General features: G+C 44.1%; 1 protein-coding gene across 1 annotated transcript in view; it reads right to left on the bottom strand.

The window, feature by feature from the left end:
• The window catches only part of LOC124638492 (GTPase-activating protein and VPS9 domain-containing protein 1), a 34,859-nt gene that overhangs the window by 5,946 nt on the left and 10,685 nt on the right, over nucleotides 1–18,228 (bottom strand). The window contains exons 4-23 of the mRNA XM_047175468.1: nucleotides 15,348–15,560; nucleotides 14,479–14,662; nucleotides 14,180–14,383; nucleotides 8,884–8,987; nucleotides 7,995–8,135; nucleotides 7,403–7,647; nucleotides 6,924–7,047; nucleotides 6,428–6,569; nucleotides 5,845–6,039; nucleotides 5,335–5,458; nucleotides 4,775–4,878; nucleotides 4,358–4,462; nucleotides 4,175–4,242; nucleotides 3,668–3,800; nucleotides 3,204–3,301; nucleotides 2,436–3,059; nucleotides 2,053–2,186; nucleotides 1,524–1,707; nucleotides 801–912; nucleotides 32–264 (exon numbers count right to left, since the gene is read on the bottom strand). Of these exons, the coding sequence (XP_047031424.1) occupies nucleotides 32–264; nucleotides 801–912; nucleotides 1,524–1,707; nucleotides 2,053–2,186; nucleotides 2,436–3,059; nucleotides 3,204–3,301; nucleotides 3,668–3,800; nucleotides 4,175–4,242; nucleotides 4,358–4,462; nucleotides 4,775–4,878; nucleotides 5,335–5,458; nucleotides 5,845–6,039; nucleotides 6,428–6,569; nucleotides 6,924–7,047; nucleotides 7,403–7,647; nucleotides 7,995–8,135; nucleotides 8,884–8,987; nucleotides 14,180–14,383; nucleotides 14,479–14,662; nucleotides 15,348–15,560 (3,471 nt within the window). The remainder of the gene's footprint in view (nucleotides 1–31; nucleotides 265–800; nucleotides 913–1,523; nucleotides 1,708–2,052; nucleotides 2,187–2,435; nucleotides 3,060–3,203; nucleotides 3,302–3,667; nucleotides 3,801–4,174; nucleotides 4,243–4,357; nucleotides 4,463–4,774; nucleotides 4,879–5,334; nucleotides 5,459–5,844; nucleotides 6,040–6,427; nucleotides 6,570–6,923; nucleotides 7,048–7,402; nucleotides 7,648–7,994; nucleotides 8,136–8,883; nucleotides 8,988–14,179; nucleotides 14,384–14,478; nucleotides 14,663–15,347; nucleotides 15,561–18,228) is intronic.

Below are 18,228 nucleotides of genomic sequence, written 5' to 3' on the forward strand. Positions count from 1 at the left end.
CTAAACAGAAGTATTAAAGTCTCTACGGTACCTGGTGAGCGCATGATCACTATGCGCAAGGGCTGCCCTACACGACGCTAGATACGCAGCATACGGGCGGCGTGCTGCCAGATCAGCCCGCAGCGCCGCCGCCAGCCGCGCCGCCAGCCCCGCGCTGTGGCCGAGCGCGCGGGCTAGTTCATGCGCGTGCGCCGCGCCCGCCTCGCCCGCCGCCCCGGCGCCCGCTGCCCGCACCCACTCCACGAGTGACGTGCTTGTGCAGCGCTACACATTCAAAAAGCTCAGAGTCAAAATTCGTTCATCTATGCTAATATTATAAAGAGGAAAACTTTGTTTGTTTGGTTGTAATGGATAAACTCAAAAACTACTGGACCGATTTTAAATATTCTTTCACCATTAGAAAGCTATATTATCTGCGAGTTACATAGGCTATATTTTATCCCGGCCCGCCCACGAGACGCGGGTGAAACCGCGGGAAAACGGCTAGTATAATATAGTGAGCTGCTGCAAGTAATGTAGGTGTGGAAGAGGTGGTACATAAGGAAGTACATAGGAGTAGCCTTTAGTATCCTAAAACACTTTATGCAATGCACGTAAGAAAGTATATAAGGCGAGTAACTACGAGATTACAGAAGAGAGTACAGAAAACGATTAATAAGGGAAGTACATATGAGAGTGCATAAGGCGAAAACATAAGAGAATACATAGGGGACTTGAACATGAAATTAACAACCCTTTGCATGCCATCTTTTGTTTCAGTCACTTTCTTAAAATATCAAGAAAAATAAAGTTACACTTACATTAGGCACGTACTCATCGCAGTGCAGGTCAGGGTTGGACAGCACCAGGCGCAGCTTGCGCTTCATGCTGTTGAACACCTCGGGGTCATTCAGATCCACCACGCCCTCGCATCTGAGAGATAGAATGTTAAGTCAAGAACCGTATCGATCATTTGGAAGTTATGGAAGGTAAACAAAAGAAGGCCAATATCTAAAGTGCAACATGATGAGTGAAAATCGGCATCTATTTATTTTACGCTATGTATGTATATTATGCAACGAAATTAATCTTTAGTCTATTAGTAGTATGTATAGTATGTAGTAGTGTTTTCGAAGAATTTATCAATAAATTACTGATTCCTAACAACGCAATGTAAAGTATGACAGTTTAGTCTGGTTTTCTTCAGGAGCACTAAGCAATCACCCTCTCCAGATGGGCAGCCGTTGTTGTTGCCTGTTTCTTCTTTAGGAGGACCTAAATAATTTTTTATTTAGGCCTGACCTGTCCAGTTCAGCATCAGGCACGTCGGAGACGCGGCGCTGGCTGCGCTTGTGCTTGGAGCCGCTGGACTCCGTGGAACACTTGCGCCTGTACTTGGCGAGGGTCTACCCGGCAGTCTCACCTGTCCAGTTCAGCATCAGGCACGTCGGAGACGCGGCGCTGGCTGCGCTTGTGCTTGGAGCCGCTGGACTCCGTGGAACACTTGCGCCTGTACTTGGCGAGGGTCTACCCGGCAGTCTCACCTGTCCAGTTCAGCATCAGGCACGTCGGAGACGCGGCGCTGGCTGCGCTTGTGCTTGGAGCCGCTGGACTCCGTGGAACACTTGCGCCTGTACTTGGCGAGGATCTCCTCAGAACTTTCCCCGGGGACGAGGTCTGGTCGGCTGCCGTCGTCGCTGCGGTTCTCTTCTTCGGGGAGTTTTACGTCTGAGTGGAAGATGACGATAAGATGAGATTATTTAACTTTTTATTAGTCAGGTGTCAGTGGCGGATCCAGGATTTTGTTTAAGAATCTGCTGAAAACCTACAGAGATTGTTTACGAGGGTGAGAAATAGATCAGCAAGAGGTATATAAAGTCCAATCGGAATGAGGTTGTAATTTCCATCCAATACTATTTAGACTAGAAACAAAAGGATCGGAGCTAGAAATGAAAGGAATTTAAACTATTACTGTAGTAGTAGCAGATTTTTCAAGATTAGAAGCAATTAAGTCGTTACCACCAAGGCATGTGAAAGACATCTAATGAACAATAGAATATCGAAGCTACTCACCATTATGATGTGTGTGCGAGCGTCCCTTCTGCCGGAACATCTTGATCTTGTGCAGCAGGTTGCCGCCCGAGCGCTTCACGTTATTCTTCAGTTCGTCCAAGTTGCCCACTAGACCGTCTTCACCGATACGTCTCCTGAACAAGACAGATTTTACCATGTAATACTTTGAGTTATTTAGGTAAGATCATGATTTATATTTTACTTAAATATAAAATAACCATATTTTTCTAATCCTAGGTAACTAACCAATGTTGTAAATTATATGAATTTTCGTATAAACAATTTAAGCCTTTTACTTGTAAAGTCTGTATAACTAAAAAAACAGATACGCCAGTAGATTTAATTTAATAGAGTAAAAGCAAAATTCTTAAAATCACACTAACCTTTGAGACTTCTCGGCCGTAGCATCAAAACTAATGCTCTTAGGAATAGCTCCAGTAGACACATTCTTGACAGGCGGTGGACTGACACGTCTTTCTGTCACGATCTCCGAGTTAACATCCTGTGACGAACTCTTATCGGACACCGACGTCTCAGCAGAATTCACTGATAACGTACTCAGCGATATATTACTCGTCCCCTCCCTCTTCTTCTCGATTTTAGAAGACGAAATACTGACGATACTCGTACGAATCTCAGACTTAACTATTCGAGATGTCAGATTATTAACTAAGTTGGCCGATGTTGAGATTGTCGCGGAACTCATTCGAGTCATCAAATCAGTGATTGTAGATCTCGATTCCGATTCGGGTCGTTCTGTATCGATACCGGAATCGAATCGTCCACCGTACATGGCGTTGAAGGAACTCTCGCTGGAGTTTAGTGACCGATCCATCATGTCATTGTCATCATAAGGTTTGGAGGTGGATGGGAGGTCGTATTTGGACGTGGAGGGGTAAGGTCTGTCGGGGGAGTGGTGGGGGGCGGGGAAGCTGTCGTCCACCCATTGGCTGGTCGCGTCTGATTGGCTGTTGGCGTCCAACGTTGATTCGGTTTGAGCTCCACTGCTGGAAAGAGGTTTTACTTAGTGGTCGAAAGTGAGTAACATGTGTGTTAGATATATATTTTTTAATAAGTTTTGAACATTTTCCATATTGATATTTGAAATGCTAAGTGGGCAAGATATAGCTATGAAAAATAAGGTGTGTTACCTGTTTTGCGGCACAAAGTCGAAGACGTCAGGCGGCATCGGCGCCGGCGCACTCGTGCTCGGGCTCTCCGGCGCTGACGTCGCGTAGCACGTCATCACCTAACGAACGATAATCATAAATTATTGTACATTCTCCATTTCAGTAACTGGACATAGAGAAAATTATTTATTTTCACCGATTGATGGTGACGTGGTCAGTGTTTAACGGAGAGCGCTCACCATCGGCTTAACTAAATCTAGTCTCACTCAAATTGATGTATATGACGTCACACTTAAATATTCGGTTCTCGTTGAATTTCAGCGCCAGGACTCTGTTTCTGTGCCAGTGCCGTTTTCGTTTGTGACGCATATTTTTCATTACTTCTTCACTTATCCAATTATTGCCTTTTTGTATTGTCAGTGCGTCATGTTCCCGCAAATAAATCTATTTAGAACTGCACTTATATTTATAAAACATGCTCTCACCGGGTAACCATTAACGAGTATGCTCTTCCTGTTCTCGATGTTGTACTGGTGGTGGTTGTGCGTCGCGTGCGGCAGGTCCAGCTCGCCGCCGCGGGACAGTGCTGCCGTCGCTGTTAGGTAGCCGCAGCCTGACCTGTTGGAAAACCAATAAGTATATTATATTACTCACTATTTGAGTAGGCAATTTAATTTATTTATTTGTATCAGGCATGTAAGTTCCATAGAAAATACAATACTTTTATATTAAACATTAATATGAACTATAAACAATATTGATAATCAAAGTTCAAAAGGTTTTTTTTTTCAGTTCCTTGCGAAACGTCAATACGTCAATTGTAGTTGCACATATGACTTTTTATTAAAAAACTCAGTTTAAAAATGAATGTCAATTCAATAGATGACTTTTTTTATCAATGGAAACATTATATTTGTGTAAAAAGTCCTATATATAAATTGTTATCTTTAGTTAAGTGCCTACTCAAATACAATCAATACAGTTTCAGTTACCTGTTAGTTAAGTTAGGTCGTGAAGTGTGTCGTGGACTGCTAACTTCAGCACGTTTCACGTTGCCATTCTGAAACAAATTATACTTTAGACTTTCACTTTGTACTTAAAAATATTAGGGTCATATATATTATATTAGGGCTTTTGTTTGTTATTTAATTGTTTAAATAAAAATGCTTATTTACCTGATGGTTATTATTTCTGAAGGGCGGGTCATCTTGCTGTGACGGCCGACGCGGCCACGACGTGTCTGATCGCGCCGCTACAGACACACAGTCGTCCGTGTCCACCTGATAATATTGAAAACTATAACACTAAACACATAAAGAAACAGCGTGACAAGATTTGCCACGCGTAATTTATCGCGTATCCTAGTATATTTATATCTTATAAGCCCGACAAATTCCGCGAGTGTGAAAAGGCAGTACAGATAAACTAGTACTTTGTCCTGGCTATAATATGGTTCTCGCGAAACTTTTTCTTGCCATTGAACACAGAACATTTTTAGGTGTCACCACATGCGCATACTTGTGATCGGAATTTAGTTGCGGACCGTTGCATTGGATTTACCGAGATCTCCGAAAATATTTAATTAAGCTTACCTCAGTATTCCGGTCGCTATCGGAGGCCAGCACGTCCATGCTCCAGGCGGACTCGCTGGCCGTCTCCGATACGTCCGGCGCGTTCGTGTTGCTCGTGCTAGTACCTGACGGAAGGTAAATATTGTACTGTCAATTATGGCTTCTGACTATCTCCAACGATCGTCAAGATGGCAGACACTTTATAGAGACAGGCACGTTTCCCAACAGGTCAGAAACATGGAGGAACTCGGTATGACAAGATGGTCACCCATCTACGAATCGACCGCACCTAACATTGCTTAACCTTATGATCTATTGACTAGTGCTGCTGTTACTTAGCCACAAAAGCTCCTCTCATCATTACTTTGTTTCGCAGTAAAAGCCTGATATAATTTTAATAAGTCGTGTCAAAATGCCTACGCCTTAGGCGTTAAATCCGCCATTGTGACAAATTGTGCATAAAGTAAATAAATAAATAAATAAAATGTAAAAAAAAAAAACAAATAAATATGATTTATTTTTTGCGCAAGATATAGATGCTACAGTGTGAGTTAGTGATAATGTCCCTGTACTACACGTACCCTGGCTGGCGGCGACCTGTGTCTGGTCGCAGGAGTCGCCGATGGTCTCGGAGTCTGACGCAAGCACGTCCGTGCTCCACGTGTCTGACATTATGCTGATGGTCTCGTCGCCTTCCAGCAGCTTCTGAACAAGAAAAATTGTGAATTGTAATTATTATTTTTAAATTAATCATTTATTTTCTAAAAATATAACATAAGGGCGTATTTTTTTTTAGAAAAGCATGAATATTTACTTAAATATATCGCAATAATGAGGCTACGTCACGTCTATGTAAAATTTGTAGTTAGAAGTGCGTAACACAAAATTCAATCGCGTTGTAGTCATCATCCTCATCATCATCCCGCGAGCCTTTTCTCAACTATGTTCGGGTCGGCTTCCAGTCTAACCGGATTCAGCTGAGTTTGTAGTACAGAGTGTCAATACTCCTTCTCCTTAATACAACAATATTCCTTCTGAAGTTCTTTATGTACCAGGGCCGCGGTAACTCGCGCTAAGGAAGTGTCACATACCTTAATCTCAAACTTGCAGAACTTGTCCTCGATATCGTTCCTGGTCTGCTTGAGGAGTTTAGCGTGAGCATGGTGCACGGAGACTGGGACAGCTCGTCGGGCCGGCTCGGCGGCTTCGCCTTCAGTTACTTGCGAGGAGGGCGTCTCGCGACCTGAGATGTTGGGGCTGCCGCGACCGCTCACGTTGGCTGATACCTAGGGAAAAAGGATGTTGATGATAATAAGATATGGTTGCTGGGAAGTTTGCTCCACCATTTTTGCTTACAAGCATTACAATGGGAAGTGGTGAAGGGCGGGCGGTTTTGAGGCTGTCATTTATGATATTGGATTAGAATCCGATCGGGAAAACCGAGCAAACACGTTAGAGCCTTGTTGAATAAAAGCGTTATCAAAAATTTCGATTGAATAAAACAAAGAATCCTGTTTCTTATTTACCAAACATTGCCGCCCTTTTATTAAATCAAAACTACAGTAGCGATTTTTGTTTATTGACCCATAGATGCACCATATTTTATTTTACTCACAGAACTTTTAACAGGCATTTTTTTTAAATCACTAACAAAACAAAACAAATGTTACTCACCATATCAGACAAGTTATCGTTCTGATCTTCAGTCTCAAGCTCCAGACTTGAGGTGACGCTGTGATTGGACGCCGCCTCTGACACCGCTTCTAAATTATCTGATGTATTGCCGAGGGATACCTCGTCGTGGGATACTGAGAACCTGACCAATATACACTTTAGTTAACTTGGCTTATTAAATACTATAGCAAGATTAAGAAAAATACTAATTGGCGTTTTTAAGCAAAGGCAGGCATAAGTTTATAATCATATTGCATCATGTTGACTGCCTCGTTGGACTAGTGTTCAAAAGCGCGACTTCTCATATGAGAACAGCCTCCACGGTCGAAATCGGCCTTAGGCGCCATTATTATACTGAATGCTATTAAATGACATCACCATCCACTGACGAAGATAACGCAAATAAGTACATAGTGTCACATATCGCCTTCACACCAACAAAAGAATATAGGCTCTATCAACATAAATACAGAGTTCAGTATCGAATATCACGTACCTAGTTCGCTTCTGTACAGGAGCGCCGGGGCCCGCGACCGCGAGAGCGGAGCCCGTGTCGTCTGCGTCACCCGCTTCAGACCCGCCGTAGTAGCATTCTAGAACCTTCGACTCGGGGATCAGACCTGGATGGAAATAACAGTAGAATTAAATAGAGAAAATGTCATATTTTATTTTGTTTGTGATTCTTTATAGACAAAATAATACCAATATAAAATAAAAATAAGTTTTCAATACTCAATATTTTATTGCATATTGTTTTTCGGTAGGTATTCTATTTTTTTCCTACCTAATATTTAAGAACAATCAAAGATTATTAACTGAACAGCTTCTTTCGACTTGATCCTGAGTTTCAAGATGTCAAGCATAGAACCATTTTGAAAATCGGCTAACAATTGTTTAGAATGTATTTAATAAGCAAAATTCATTACTATTAAAAGGGGGTACAAATACCCCCCAAAAACCACCACCATCACTCACCCACATAATCATGTTCCTCAACATTAGCCAGCTTGATGACCAGGACCTCAAGCTGTTCCACCTGACTGTCCTCCTTACTCCCACTACCATTCACCGGCTTATCGTCCCCGGACGAGGCCAGTGAGGAGTTGGAACTGGCACTCCGGGGTAGACGAGGCCTTTGGACTTTTGCGAGTATGCTCTTCTTGTTGGAGTGACCGTTCTCGACTGGGGACGGGTCTTTTGATTCTGTTGGTGTGGATTGCCTGTGAAGGTTTGGATGTTTAGAAACGAAATAAGTTCAAATTAAACTTTTTATTGGTCGTAACAACATTAAGTCTTTGAAACTTACAAAATTCGAATATCTTGTTTTCGTTTAACATGAGTATTGCTGGCATGGCGCCCGCGTTATAAAGGCGGGAACACACGCTAGCAGTGCAAGCGCATTTGCGCAGACGCGTAGTCATTTTTTGTTGACGAAAAAATGCTCACGAACAGTTTTAGGTGGAAGCTTCAAAAATTGTATGTAATGACCAATTTGCCGGACCTCTTTTGAAGAGAGTTAATAATAGTTCTTGTCTATATACATACATATATTGTTATAGTATGTTACCTGTATTTAGAGAGGTCAGGCATCTTCCTTAGCAAGTCATGTAGGCGGCTGCGGTAGTTGGGTTCAGAAGTGTGTAGTATGGCGGCTAGCCGGCTCGCACAAGCTTCCCCGTTACTTGAACTTTCACTGCTGGATTCACTACTGTAGAAAAAATAAAGAAAGATTGCTAAAAGATAAACAAATACAATTTGTATGAATAAGAAAACAATTAAAGGCCAGATATTTTCTACCTAAAGAAAATGTTTAACAGCTTTTGTATGGAAAATATGTCAAACCGCTATATGTATACTACTTAATAAATTGAAACTGTTGTGTCAAGAAGATGCTGTAAAAGTACCTACAATGTAATATGAAATGACACGTGCTATCTGAAAGTACCAAATTGAAAAATGGTTGATGATGATGATGTCCTCCTAGCCGATTATCGGCTACGGCGGCTGTTCTCATGTAAGGAGATTAGCCAACTACGCAGGACATATTATAGTGCACGAGCATTTGCGCAGACACAGGTGCACTCACTATTCTTAACTCTCATAGCCCGATGGGACGGCAATCCGACACGACCGGAGAGAGATCAGGCGCAGGACCGACATTTACGTGCTCTCCGATGCACGGGTGAATCAATCACCAACTTCCAGGCTCCGGGCTGCTTTGTGAAAGTCTTCTAAAACCCACAAAGCGATTTCGGCCCGACTCGGGAATCGAACCCGAGACCTCGTGCTTAGCAGCCGCATTTGCGACAGCTAGACCAACGAGGCAGGTTAATGAAATTACGAGACCTAACACTACGAGGATTATACTGTACAACAGACTAACAGCCTGAAAGACCAAAAGACATAAGAAAAAATACCTTCATTTAATTTAGTAATACTAAGTTTTAGGAAGTTACCTTAAAGCTGCGGCCTCAGCGACGGGTCCACTTGACTGATCGTCAGCTGTTACGCTTGGTGTATTGTTGTTCAGCTTCGACGAAATGCGCTTCAGAAACGTTATCTGTAGAAAAAAGTGTTGTCAGAGAAGAAAATCAAAGTAGCGACAGTGGTAGAATCAAGGGACAGGAAGCCAGGACGGCAGGGTTATACTACGCATGCGCAGGACGGGGTTGTGCGGCGCCGGCATGACACAAGTGACGACGCTCGACAGTGACTCAGTGCTTGCGCTGCCGTGACGTCGCATGCTACCGTTTTCCTGGGCAACCGCCGGCGCCGCGGTCAGCCGCGGCAGTCGAGGTCCGTTTTTCTTTTGAACTTATCACAAACACGATAGCTAGAGAGGCATAGAGAGCGACTCGCCTCTGTACTACACTAGACACTGACCAACAGCTGCGCATCGTGCGGCGTGAAGAGCGCGACGGTGGTGTGCAGGCGCGCGTCGGTGGCGATGCGCGGCGACTCGGCCCCGGCGGCTCGCCTCTGTACTACACTAGACACTGACCAACAGCTGCGCATCGTGCGGCGTGAAGAGCGCGACGGTGGTGTGCAGGCGCGCGTCGGTGGCGATGCGCGGCGACTCGGCCCCGGCGGCTCGCCTCTGTACTACACTAGACACTGACCAACAGCTGCGCATCGTGCGGCGTGAAGAGCGCGACGGTGGTGTGCAGGCGCGCGTCGGTGGCGATGCGCGGCGACTCGGCCCCGGCGGCTCGCCTCTGTACTACACTAGACACTGACCAACAGCTGCGCATCGTGCGGCGTGAAGAGCGCGACGGTGGTGTGCAGGCGCGCGTCGGTGGCGATGCGCGGCGACTCGGCCCCGGCGGCTCGCCTCTGTACTACACTAGACACTGACCAACAGCTGCGCATCGTGCGGCGTGAAGAGCGCGACGGTGGTGTGCAGGCGCGCGTCGGTGGCGATGCGCGGCGACTCGGCCCCGGCGGCTCGCCTCTGTACTACACTAGACACTGACCAACAGCTGCGCATCGTGCGGCGTGAAGAGCGCGACGGTGGTGTGCAGGCGCGCGTCGGTGGCGATGCGCGGCGACTCGGCCCCGGCGGCTCGCCTCTGTACTACACTAGACACTGACCAACAGCTGCGCATCGTGCGGCGTGAAGAGCGCGACGGTGGTGTGCAGGCGCGCGTCGGTGGCGATGCGCGGCGACTCGGCCCCGGCGGCTCGCCTCTGTACTACACTAGACACTGACCAACAGCTGCGCATCGTGCGGCGTGAAGAGCGCGACGGTGGTGTGCAGGCGCGCGTCGGTGGCGATGCGCGGCGACTCGGCCCCGGCGCACAGTGGATCCAAATTGAAAAATAGTGGACATAGGCAACAAAGTTCCAATATCGATTCGATATTTTTTTATGTGATTCTTCATGATATTCCAGACAACTTTTACTCTTGTGAAATTTCTTCTAAAGTTGATCGTTTGTCTGAAAAAAAATAAATTAGATTTTTTTGTATGGAGCGAATCACGTTTATTTTTTTTTCTTCAATTGTACGAATATGTTAGGTCTGTGGCATGAGTATATGATACCTAGGGTCATTCTCTATCCAAGAAAAAATATATCAGCGCCGGCCATCTGCAGCCGCGCGAGTAATCATTCGGTAAAAAAATAATATTTTCTATGACGTTTTTTGCCTTTTAAGATCAATTCAAAGTATATTTTCTGTCTCACTTGGCTGTTTTCACCTTATTTTTGGTTAAATATATAGTTTTAATGCCATATAGGTACTCACAACTAGTAATTCTAGCAGAGGTTTTGTTATTATTGCATGTTATCGGTGGCACCTGGATTGTGATTGATGACTCATTTGTTTGTGCGCTCGTCTAAGCGCATAACTAATTAGTCATCGAAAAATGCTCGTCTCTGATTGGCTGTAATTTTTTTTACTACCTGCTACCTGTAAAATAAATATTATTTGTCAAATATAGGTGAAATAGTTTGAGTTTTTTTGGGCAAGACGTTGATAATCATTATCTACATAATCTAGCGTATAGTATAAGTTATCGTACGTATGATCGAAAGAAAATTGTGAAATTATTGTAGCCCTGAAAAGGGCTGTTTGTCATACCAGCTCCGATGGGCTTTTGTGGGAACAGTCCAGAGCCAGATCACTTTATTTCTTATTCCTGAAGTGGGTCCGGCAAATTTTCGGACTCTGCTAGGAGGCATTCTTCTTCCTCCATAATCTCGCTATCACAGGGAGGCTCGGTAGTCTGTAACAACTGAATTGCTTCAGGCAACAACTCACCATGAACCTGTTTCGTTATTTTAGGCCTTATGACTACTGATGAATCACCGAACCCTGTGGCTGTGTTTGACGTCTTCTGTTTATAGTTACTCTGCGACGAAGAACCATCAAGCCCCCATTTCCAGGTCAACTGAATTCTTCATTTTGAGACCTATCAACAGAATTCACATCTAGTAAAATCCTCTCCACAGTGTGGTCCAATAGCGCTTGCAATTTAATTTGAGCTCCTTTTTCGGTAATCTCCATACTCTCTTGTGGTGGATAACATCTTTTCTTGGCATTTACTAGCTTTGGATAAGATGGAAAGGCAGCACAGTTTTCTTCTTTCAGAAATTTTCGAAGAGCTAAGTACTTCCATCTCGAGAGCGCAAGTGAGGTATAAAGAGCTAAGCACTTATCTTCAGAGACGGTACTTAGGCTCTGCTTTTTGAATAGTCGCTCGTGTACTTGGGATAGCGTTTCTGGATTACTGGAAAGGTATTCGACTACTTTTCCCAGATTCGTTTTGCCGTTGTTTTCTTTTGTTAAGTACCAGTGCTGCAACTCTTCCTCTGAATTTTCTTCTACTATGGAAGTAGAACGTCTTTTTTTTTTTGCTTATTACTTAAGTCTTCGAACGGTTTTCTGTGCTCCTTTTCTGTAGATGTTCCCGCTTCCGTAGTACATACCGCAAGATTAGGAACATGGGAATTCACATCCACTGGCTCAGATAAGTCTGTGTCCGAAAAGCCCAACTCACTTCTCAGGTCAACACTGTCACAAACAGGCCAGTTGATATTTTTTTCCAACCAATTGCGATTATTTATACGATTCATAAAAGTTTTTTGGCTTCTACTTGACTCTATCCACTTTTTATTTAGACTTACACAAAAAAGTCGACAGAACTCCTTGATTAGGTTTTTGTCTTCTTCAGAAACTGTGGTATTCAAAACAGAAATTATACTTTCATATAGAAACATATAATTTTTCAGATCACCACCACTTCTTAATTTCACAAAAAGATCTAGGTTGATACAAAATCCAGCCATAGTTCTAATGTAAATATTAAAATAAAAGTATTTCACCGTGTTCACAAATAAGCGACAAGAGCGATACTAGAGGGACATAGTAAATGTCTTTGTATTTATAGTCAGTGTTAATTACTCAAGTAGTGAACATATTAACATGACTAGCAGGTAGTAAAAAAAATACAGCCAATCAGAGACGAGCATTTTTCGATGACTAATTAGTTATGCGCTTAGACGAGCGCACAAACAAATGAGTCATCAATCACAATCCAGGTGCCACCGATAACATGCAATAATAACAAAACCTCTGCTAGAATTACTAGTTGTGAGTACCTATGTGCCATTAAAACTATATATTTAACCAAAAATAAGGTGAAAACAGCCAAGTGAGACAGAAAATATACTTTGAATTGATCTTAAAAGGCAAAAAACGTTATAGAAAATATGATTTTTTTACCGAAAGATTACTCGCGCGGCTGCAGATGGCCGGAGCTGATATATTTTTTCTTGGATAGAGAATGACCCTAGGTGTCATATACTCACGCCACAGACCTAACATATTCGTACAATTGAAGAAAAAAAAATAAACGTGATTCGCTCCATACAAAAAAATCTAATTTATTTTTTTTCAGACAAACGATCAACTTTAGAAGAAATTTCACAAGAGTAAAAGTTGTCTGGAATATCATGAAGAATCACATAAAAAAATATCGAATCGATATTGGAACTTTGTTGCCTATGTCCACTATTTTTCAATTTGGATCCACTGTGCGGCGGCTCGCCTCTGTACTACACTAGACACTGACCAACAGCTGCGCATCGTGCGGCGTGAAGAGCGCGACGGTGGTGTGCAGGCGCGCGTCGGTGGCGATGCGCGGCGACTCGGCCCCGGCGGCTCGCCTCTGTACTACACTAGACACTGACCAACAGCTGCGCATCGTGCGGCGTGAAGAGCGCGACGGTGGTGTGCAGGCGCGCGTCGGTGGCGATGCGCGGCGACTCGGCCCCGGCGGCTCGCCTCTGTACTACACTAGACACTGACCAACAGCTGCGCATCGTGCGGCGTGAAGAGCGCGACGGTGGTGTGCAGGCGCGCGTCGGTGGCGATGCGCGGCGACTCGGCCCCGGCGGCTCGCCTCTGTACTACACTAGACACTGACCAACAGCTGCGCATCGTGCGGCGTGAAGAGCGCGACGGTGGTGTGCAGGCGCGCGTCGGTGGCGATGCGCGGCGACTCGGCCCCGGCGGCTCGCCTCTGTACTACACTAGACACTGACCAACAGCTGCGCATCGTGCGGCGTGAAGAGCGCGACGGTGGTGTGCAGGCGCGCGTCGGTGGCGATGCGCGGCGACTCGGCCCCGGCGGCTCGCCTCTGTACTACACTAGACACTGACCAACAGCTGCGCATCGTGCGGCGTGAAGAGCGCGACGGTGGTGTGCAGGCGCGCGTCGGTGGCGATGCGCGGCGACTCGGCCCCGGCGGCTCGCCTCTGTACTACACTAGACACTGACCAACAGCTGCGCATCGTGCGGCGTGAAGAGCGCGACGGTGGTGTGCAGGCGCGCGTCGGTGGCGATGCGCGGCGACTCGGCCCCGGCGGCTCGCCTCTGTACTACACTAGACACTGACCAACAGCTGCGCATCGTGCGGCGTGAAGAGCGCGACGGTGGTGTGCAGGCGCGCGTCGGTGGCGATGCGCGGCGACTCGGCCCCGGCGGCTCGCCTCTGTACTACACTAGACACTGACCAACAGCTGCGCATCGTGCGGCGTGAAGAGCGCGACGGTGGTGTGCAGGCGCGCGTCGGTGGCGATGCGCGGCGACTCGGCCCCGGCGGCTCGCCTCTGTACTACACTAGACACTGACCAACAGCTGCGCATCGTGCGGCGTGAAGAGCGCGACGGTGGTGTGCAGGCGCGCGTCGGTGGCGATGCGCGGCGACTCGGCCCCGGCGGCTCGCCTCTGTACTACACTAGACACTGACCAACAGCTGCGCATCGTGCGGCGTGAAGAGCGCGACGGTGGTGTGCAGGCGCGCGTCGGTGGCGATGCGCGGCGACTCGGCGTGGGCGTGCGGCTGCGCGGCGGCGGGCGCCATGGCCCACGCCTCGCTCGCCACGTTCTCGATCAGCGTCCATACGCAGGAACGCTCGAACTTTACGTACACATCGCGGACTTTCGCTTCCACCTGAAAAGAAAAATATATTTTTTTAAATACATCAGCTAAAAGGTACAATACACGCACTGGAAGCTTAGATAGATACTGCAGCCTGTCCACCTTACCTCCTGATACTTGGCGAGGCAGAGCATCTGTATGATCTGCGCGATCTGTATGAGGTTGAAGCGCGCGATGTACGACACCGGCACCTCGACCACGCCGTGTGCCTCGGGGTTCACGATGGCGGGGCAGATGAAGTGATTCAGTATTAGGTCCGTGCATATCGCGTGGAGTTCGCGGTCTGATGTTCTGAGTTAAAAATAGAAAAAAAAAATTGCTTAGAGTATTTTAAGGAGCAAAACTTGGAAGTGAAAAGGAGGCCTTCGCCCCAAAAGTAAACAACGCGATAAGTAGACATGTATTTTTTTTACCAATCTTTTAACCATATTTAAAAAACGCAAAGATTACAAAAATTCCTTATTTCTATCTAATAAAAACACTAGGTTTTAACCCGACTTCAGTCACGTACTGGACAACTGCGTAGTAGAACTTAGATGATATCAACATTCTTTACATACTTATGAATACTAAGATTAAGGGCAAACAGAAACTGAGTTTGAATCCTTTAATACCACACGGCCACTGCAAGTATTCAGAGGATCTAGATAAGATTACTCTGGGATTTGATTTAGGTATAAGAAAATATTTTCAGACTCCCCGAAAAGGAGGAGCTCGTCCATAGGAATAGGTGTATGCTATTATTATATCATTTTTATTTTGAAGTTTATGCTGAGAAGTTTATTTCTAGCCTATTCAAACACAGCACATAAAAATACCTAGCAAAAATATTGAGCCACATTTGTTTAATAACAAAAAATCCACTCAGCATACGCTAAACATGGTACCCGAAGTTACAGCAAAAAGACACATGATCCAGATAATGTCAAGACATATTAATGTAAATATAGTAACCTGTCATACATAAATGACTAACCTAGAATGCTGTTTCAATAGATGAACAATCTGCTGTACAATCCAGGCAATAGTTGCGGGGAAGTTGGGCCAGTGTTCTCTCAGGGACGCGATGAACTTGCTGGTGAGGTTGTACAACGATTGAATGGTCCACTTGCGGTACCGGGCTACTTTAGCCGCGTACTCTTGGCTGTTGGGCTGGCCGAATTTCTTGACTCTGTCTGCTGGGGAGAACCTGTGGGGTTTGAGTATTTGTAGCATGTATAAGAACAAGAATAATTTTATTTGCTAGAGACCAGGTACAAACTTTGAACTTTTTTGTCAATGAATCTGATGCCAAATAAAAACTCACTTCAATTTCTGCTAAACTGAATATTACGCCCGATTTTTGGATAGTCCTTAACCAAGGAACTAAATGAGTTCCTTTGTTTAACTGTATTAACCAGATAAATAGATTTTGTAAGTTCTATAGAAAGCGAAAGTACCTATATTTTTGTTATTTTTGCCTCATAATCGTTTTATGCGCACAAAATCGCACTATTTTAATGTGTAAAGGTATTCTAAGATTTAGAAACACAACTATTTCAAACTAATATGCAACTGCAGGAACGTAATAATTTATCTCGTAACGCGCATGCGTTATGATCGATTGTCTCGTAAATAAAAATAGATAGCTCAAAATAGAACTAGGAACTGCTAACTGCGAAATTCACACATTCTTGTAGTTTACATAAATCTTTTAAAATTGTCAAGAAATATTCGAACAGATTTTATGTTTGAAGAAAGAAATAATATGACAAATTCGATTGCTGAAAAGATCTATTGCTTGTTTCCTATTTAACGAAAATGTACTAGTTAATATACTATAAAATTTCAAGGGTTTAAAACTTTTACATACGGTGTTATCGACAATGCATCTATACATTTAGAATGTAGTGCAACAGTAAGCTAAAATTAAAGAATCAAACCCAACTGTAAAATTAATTACTAATCACGTCGAGCTTGAAATTGAATGGCACGCATAGTAAGACTGATTTCATATAAACTGCAAATAAGTAATATCGGTAATGTTATTTCTTTAAAAAAGACTCTTTCTTCTATTAGGTACCAGATTAAACTAGTGCTTTGCTTTAGTCACAAAATACCACTTTTAGGGGTATATTCCCAAAAATATTTTATTTTTTCTTCCTTATAATCAATCGAAAAGGCGTTAAGGTACTATTTCATTCTACCCCTATCGCACGTATTTTGAACTAAGGAACCATTAATGATAAAATTGTTTATAGTATATATTGAAAAGAACATTGATAGCCACGTCTGCTCTCAAAGAGCTAAGGGATTGTTCACACCAAACGTATTGTCCGCCGCTGACTGTGAGTATACTCACAGTCGGCCTCAGTGTGAACGTCGACTCAATCTGCAGTACGCGTACTCACCAAGCCGACAATAGGCTATAGCGTACGATGCGCTACATGTGTGAACAAAAGAATACGCTCGTGTAGGTTCACACTAGATGCATACGCTGAGCGGCCGACTATTCTACACATAAAAGAGCTCAGTATTTGAAGTTGCTCGTAGTATTTTATAAACGATCTCTGAGATCACTCGTGGTTCCCATACGATAAAACTAGTGTATTTTTAAAAAAAATCGGACGTTTACTGATATTTCAATTAAATGATGCGCATTCAGATAGTTGCCATTTGCGAAGCTCTAGAGGAAGACGAAAATAATAAAATGAAGAGATTGTGGGTACATCCCTTAAATTTAAAGAGATGTTTTCTTGGTCAATTTCATACTTTATATTTCGAATATAGACTTTATCCAAATAAGTTCAAGAAATATTTTCGTATGACAGTAAAAACATTCGATGAGTTACTATCTTTAATACGTATAAGTTTATATAAAAGGGACACTAATTATCGACGTGCTATTCAGCCAGAAGAAAGATTGACAATTACTTTAAGGTAAGAGGAAAACAACTTGTACTGTAATCAACACTTATTTATTATAATCAAATCAATCACGTTTAAACAATTGCGAAAAGAACAATGTCAGACGTCCATAGTAACTTAGGCTCAATAAAAATATTTAATGTACAGTGAAAATTCTTACAGTTTCTTGTGTAGTTTCCCGCTGATCCCCCCAAAGGATTGTTACCCCCAAAAAATCCCCCGTGGGCAGAAAATACCCCCAAATTTGGGGGGAATCCCCCCAATCTGGCATCACTGCGCGGCGGTGCGGACGCGGCGGAGCGGCGGTGCGTACGCGGCGGAGCGGCGCTATTCGGCAACTGCGTCCGCGTAGCCAATCCGCGTCCGCCGTGCATAGTCGCGTAGTAAAATAATCGGCTACTGAGAGTCAGCTACAACAGACGACGTAACAGCGTATAGTCGGTTCGGTGTGAACGACAATTTCAATATATATGGAAAAGCAATAAACTGCGTAACGCGCGCTCACAGTCAGCGGCGGACAATACGTTTGGTGTGAACGATGCCTAAGTATAAATATTTACATTATAAATAACAGTTTAGACACCTGCATTTGTTTTTAAAACAATGTATGTGTGAACAATACACTGGGCTATATTCAACCTTCTAGGAAATAACTTAAGGTTCAAATTCGATTGAATAGGTATAGGATGGACCGGTGCAAGCCACATGTAACAGTTTTGGGCCTATAAAATCTTGATGATGCATAGAACAGCGTCTAGCCGTCTGTGATGTAGAAGATATATGTATGGCTTATAGACACACACACACGGGTTTTAGTGGATCGGTCAACTAATTTATTGGTTCCAACTTCTATAATTATTTTTCTCATAATGTTTATTATCCAAGCTTTATTGGGTATTTTGTATTCGGTCAGTCAGCTTTTTATTGTCTTACTGCAGGGCACCGGCCTC

The sequence above is a fragment of the Helicoverpa zea genome, chromosome 2, assembly GCF_022581195.2.
Source record: "Helicoverpa zea isolate HzStark_Cry1AcR chromosome 2, ilHelZeax1.1, whole genome shotgun sequence".
In the NCBI taxonomy this organism is placed as follows: Eukaryota; Metazoa; Arthropoda; class Insecta; order Lepidoptera; family Noctuidae; genus Helicoverpa; species Helicoverpa zea.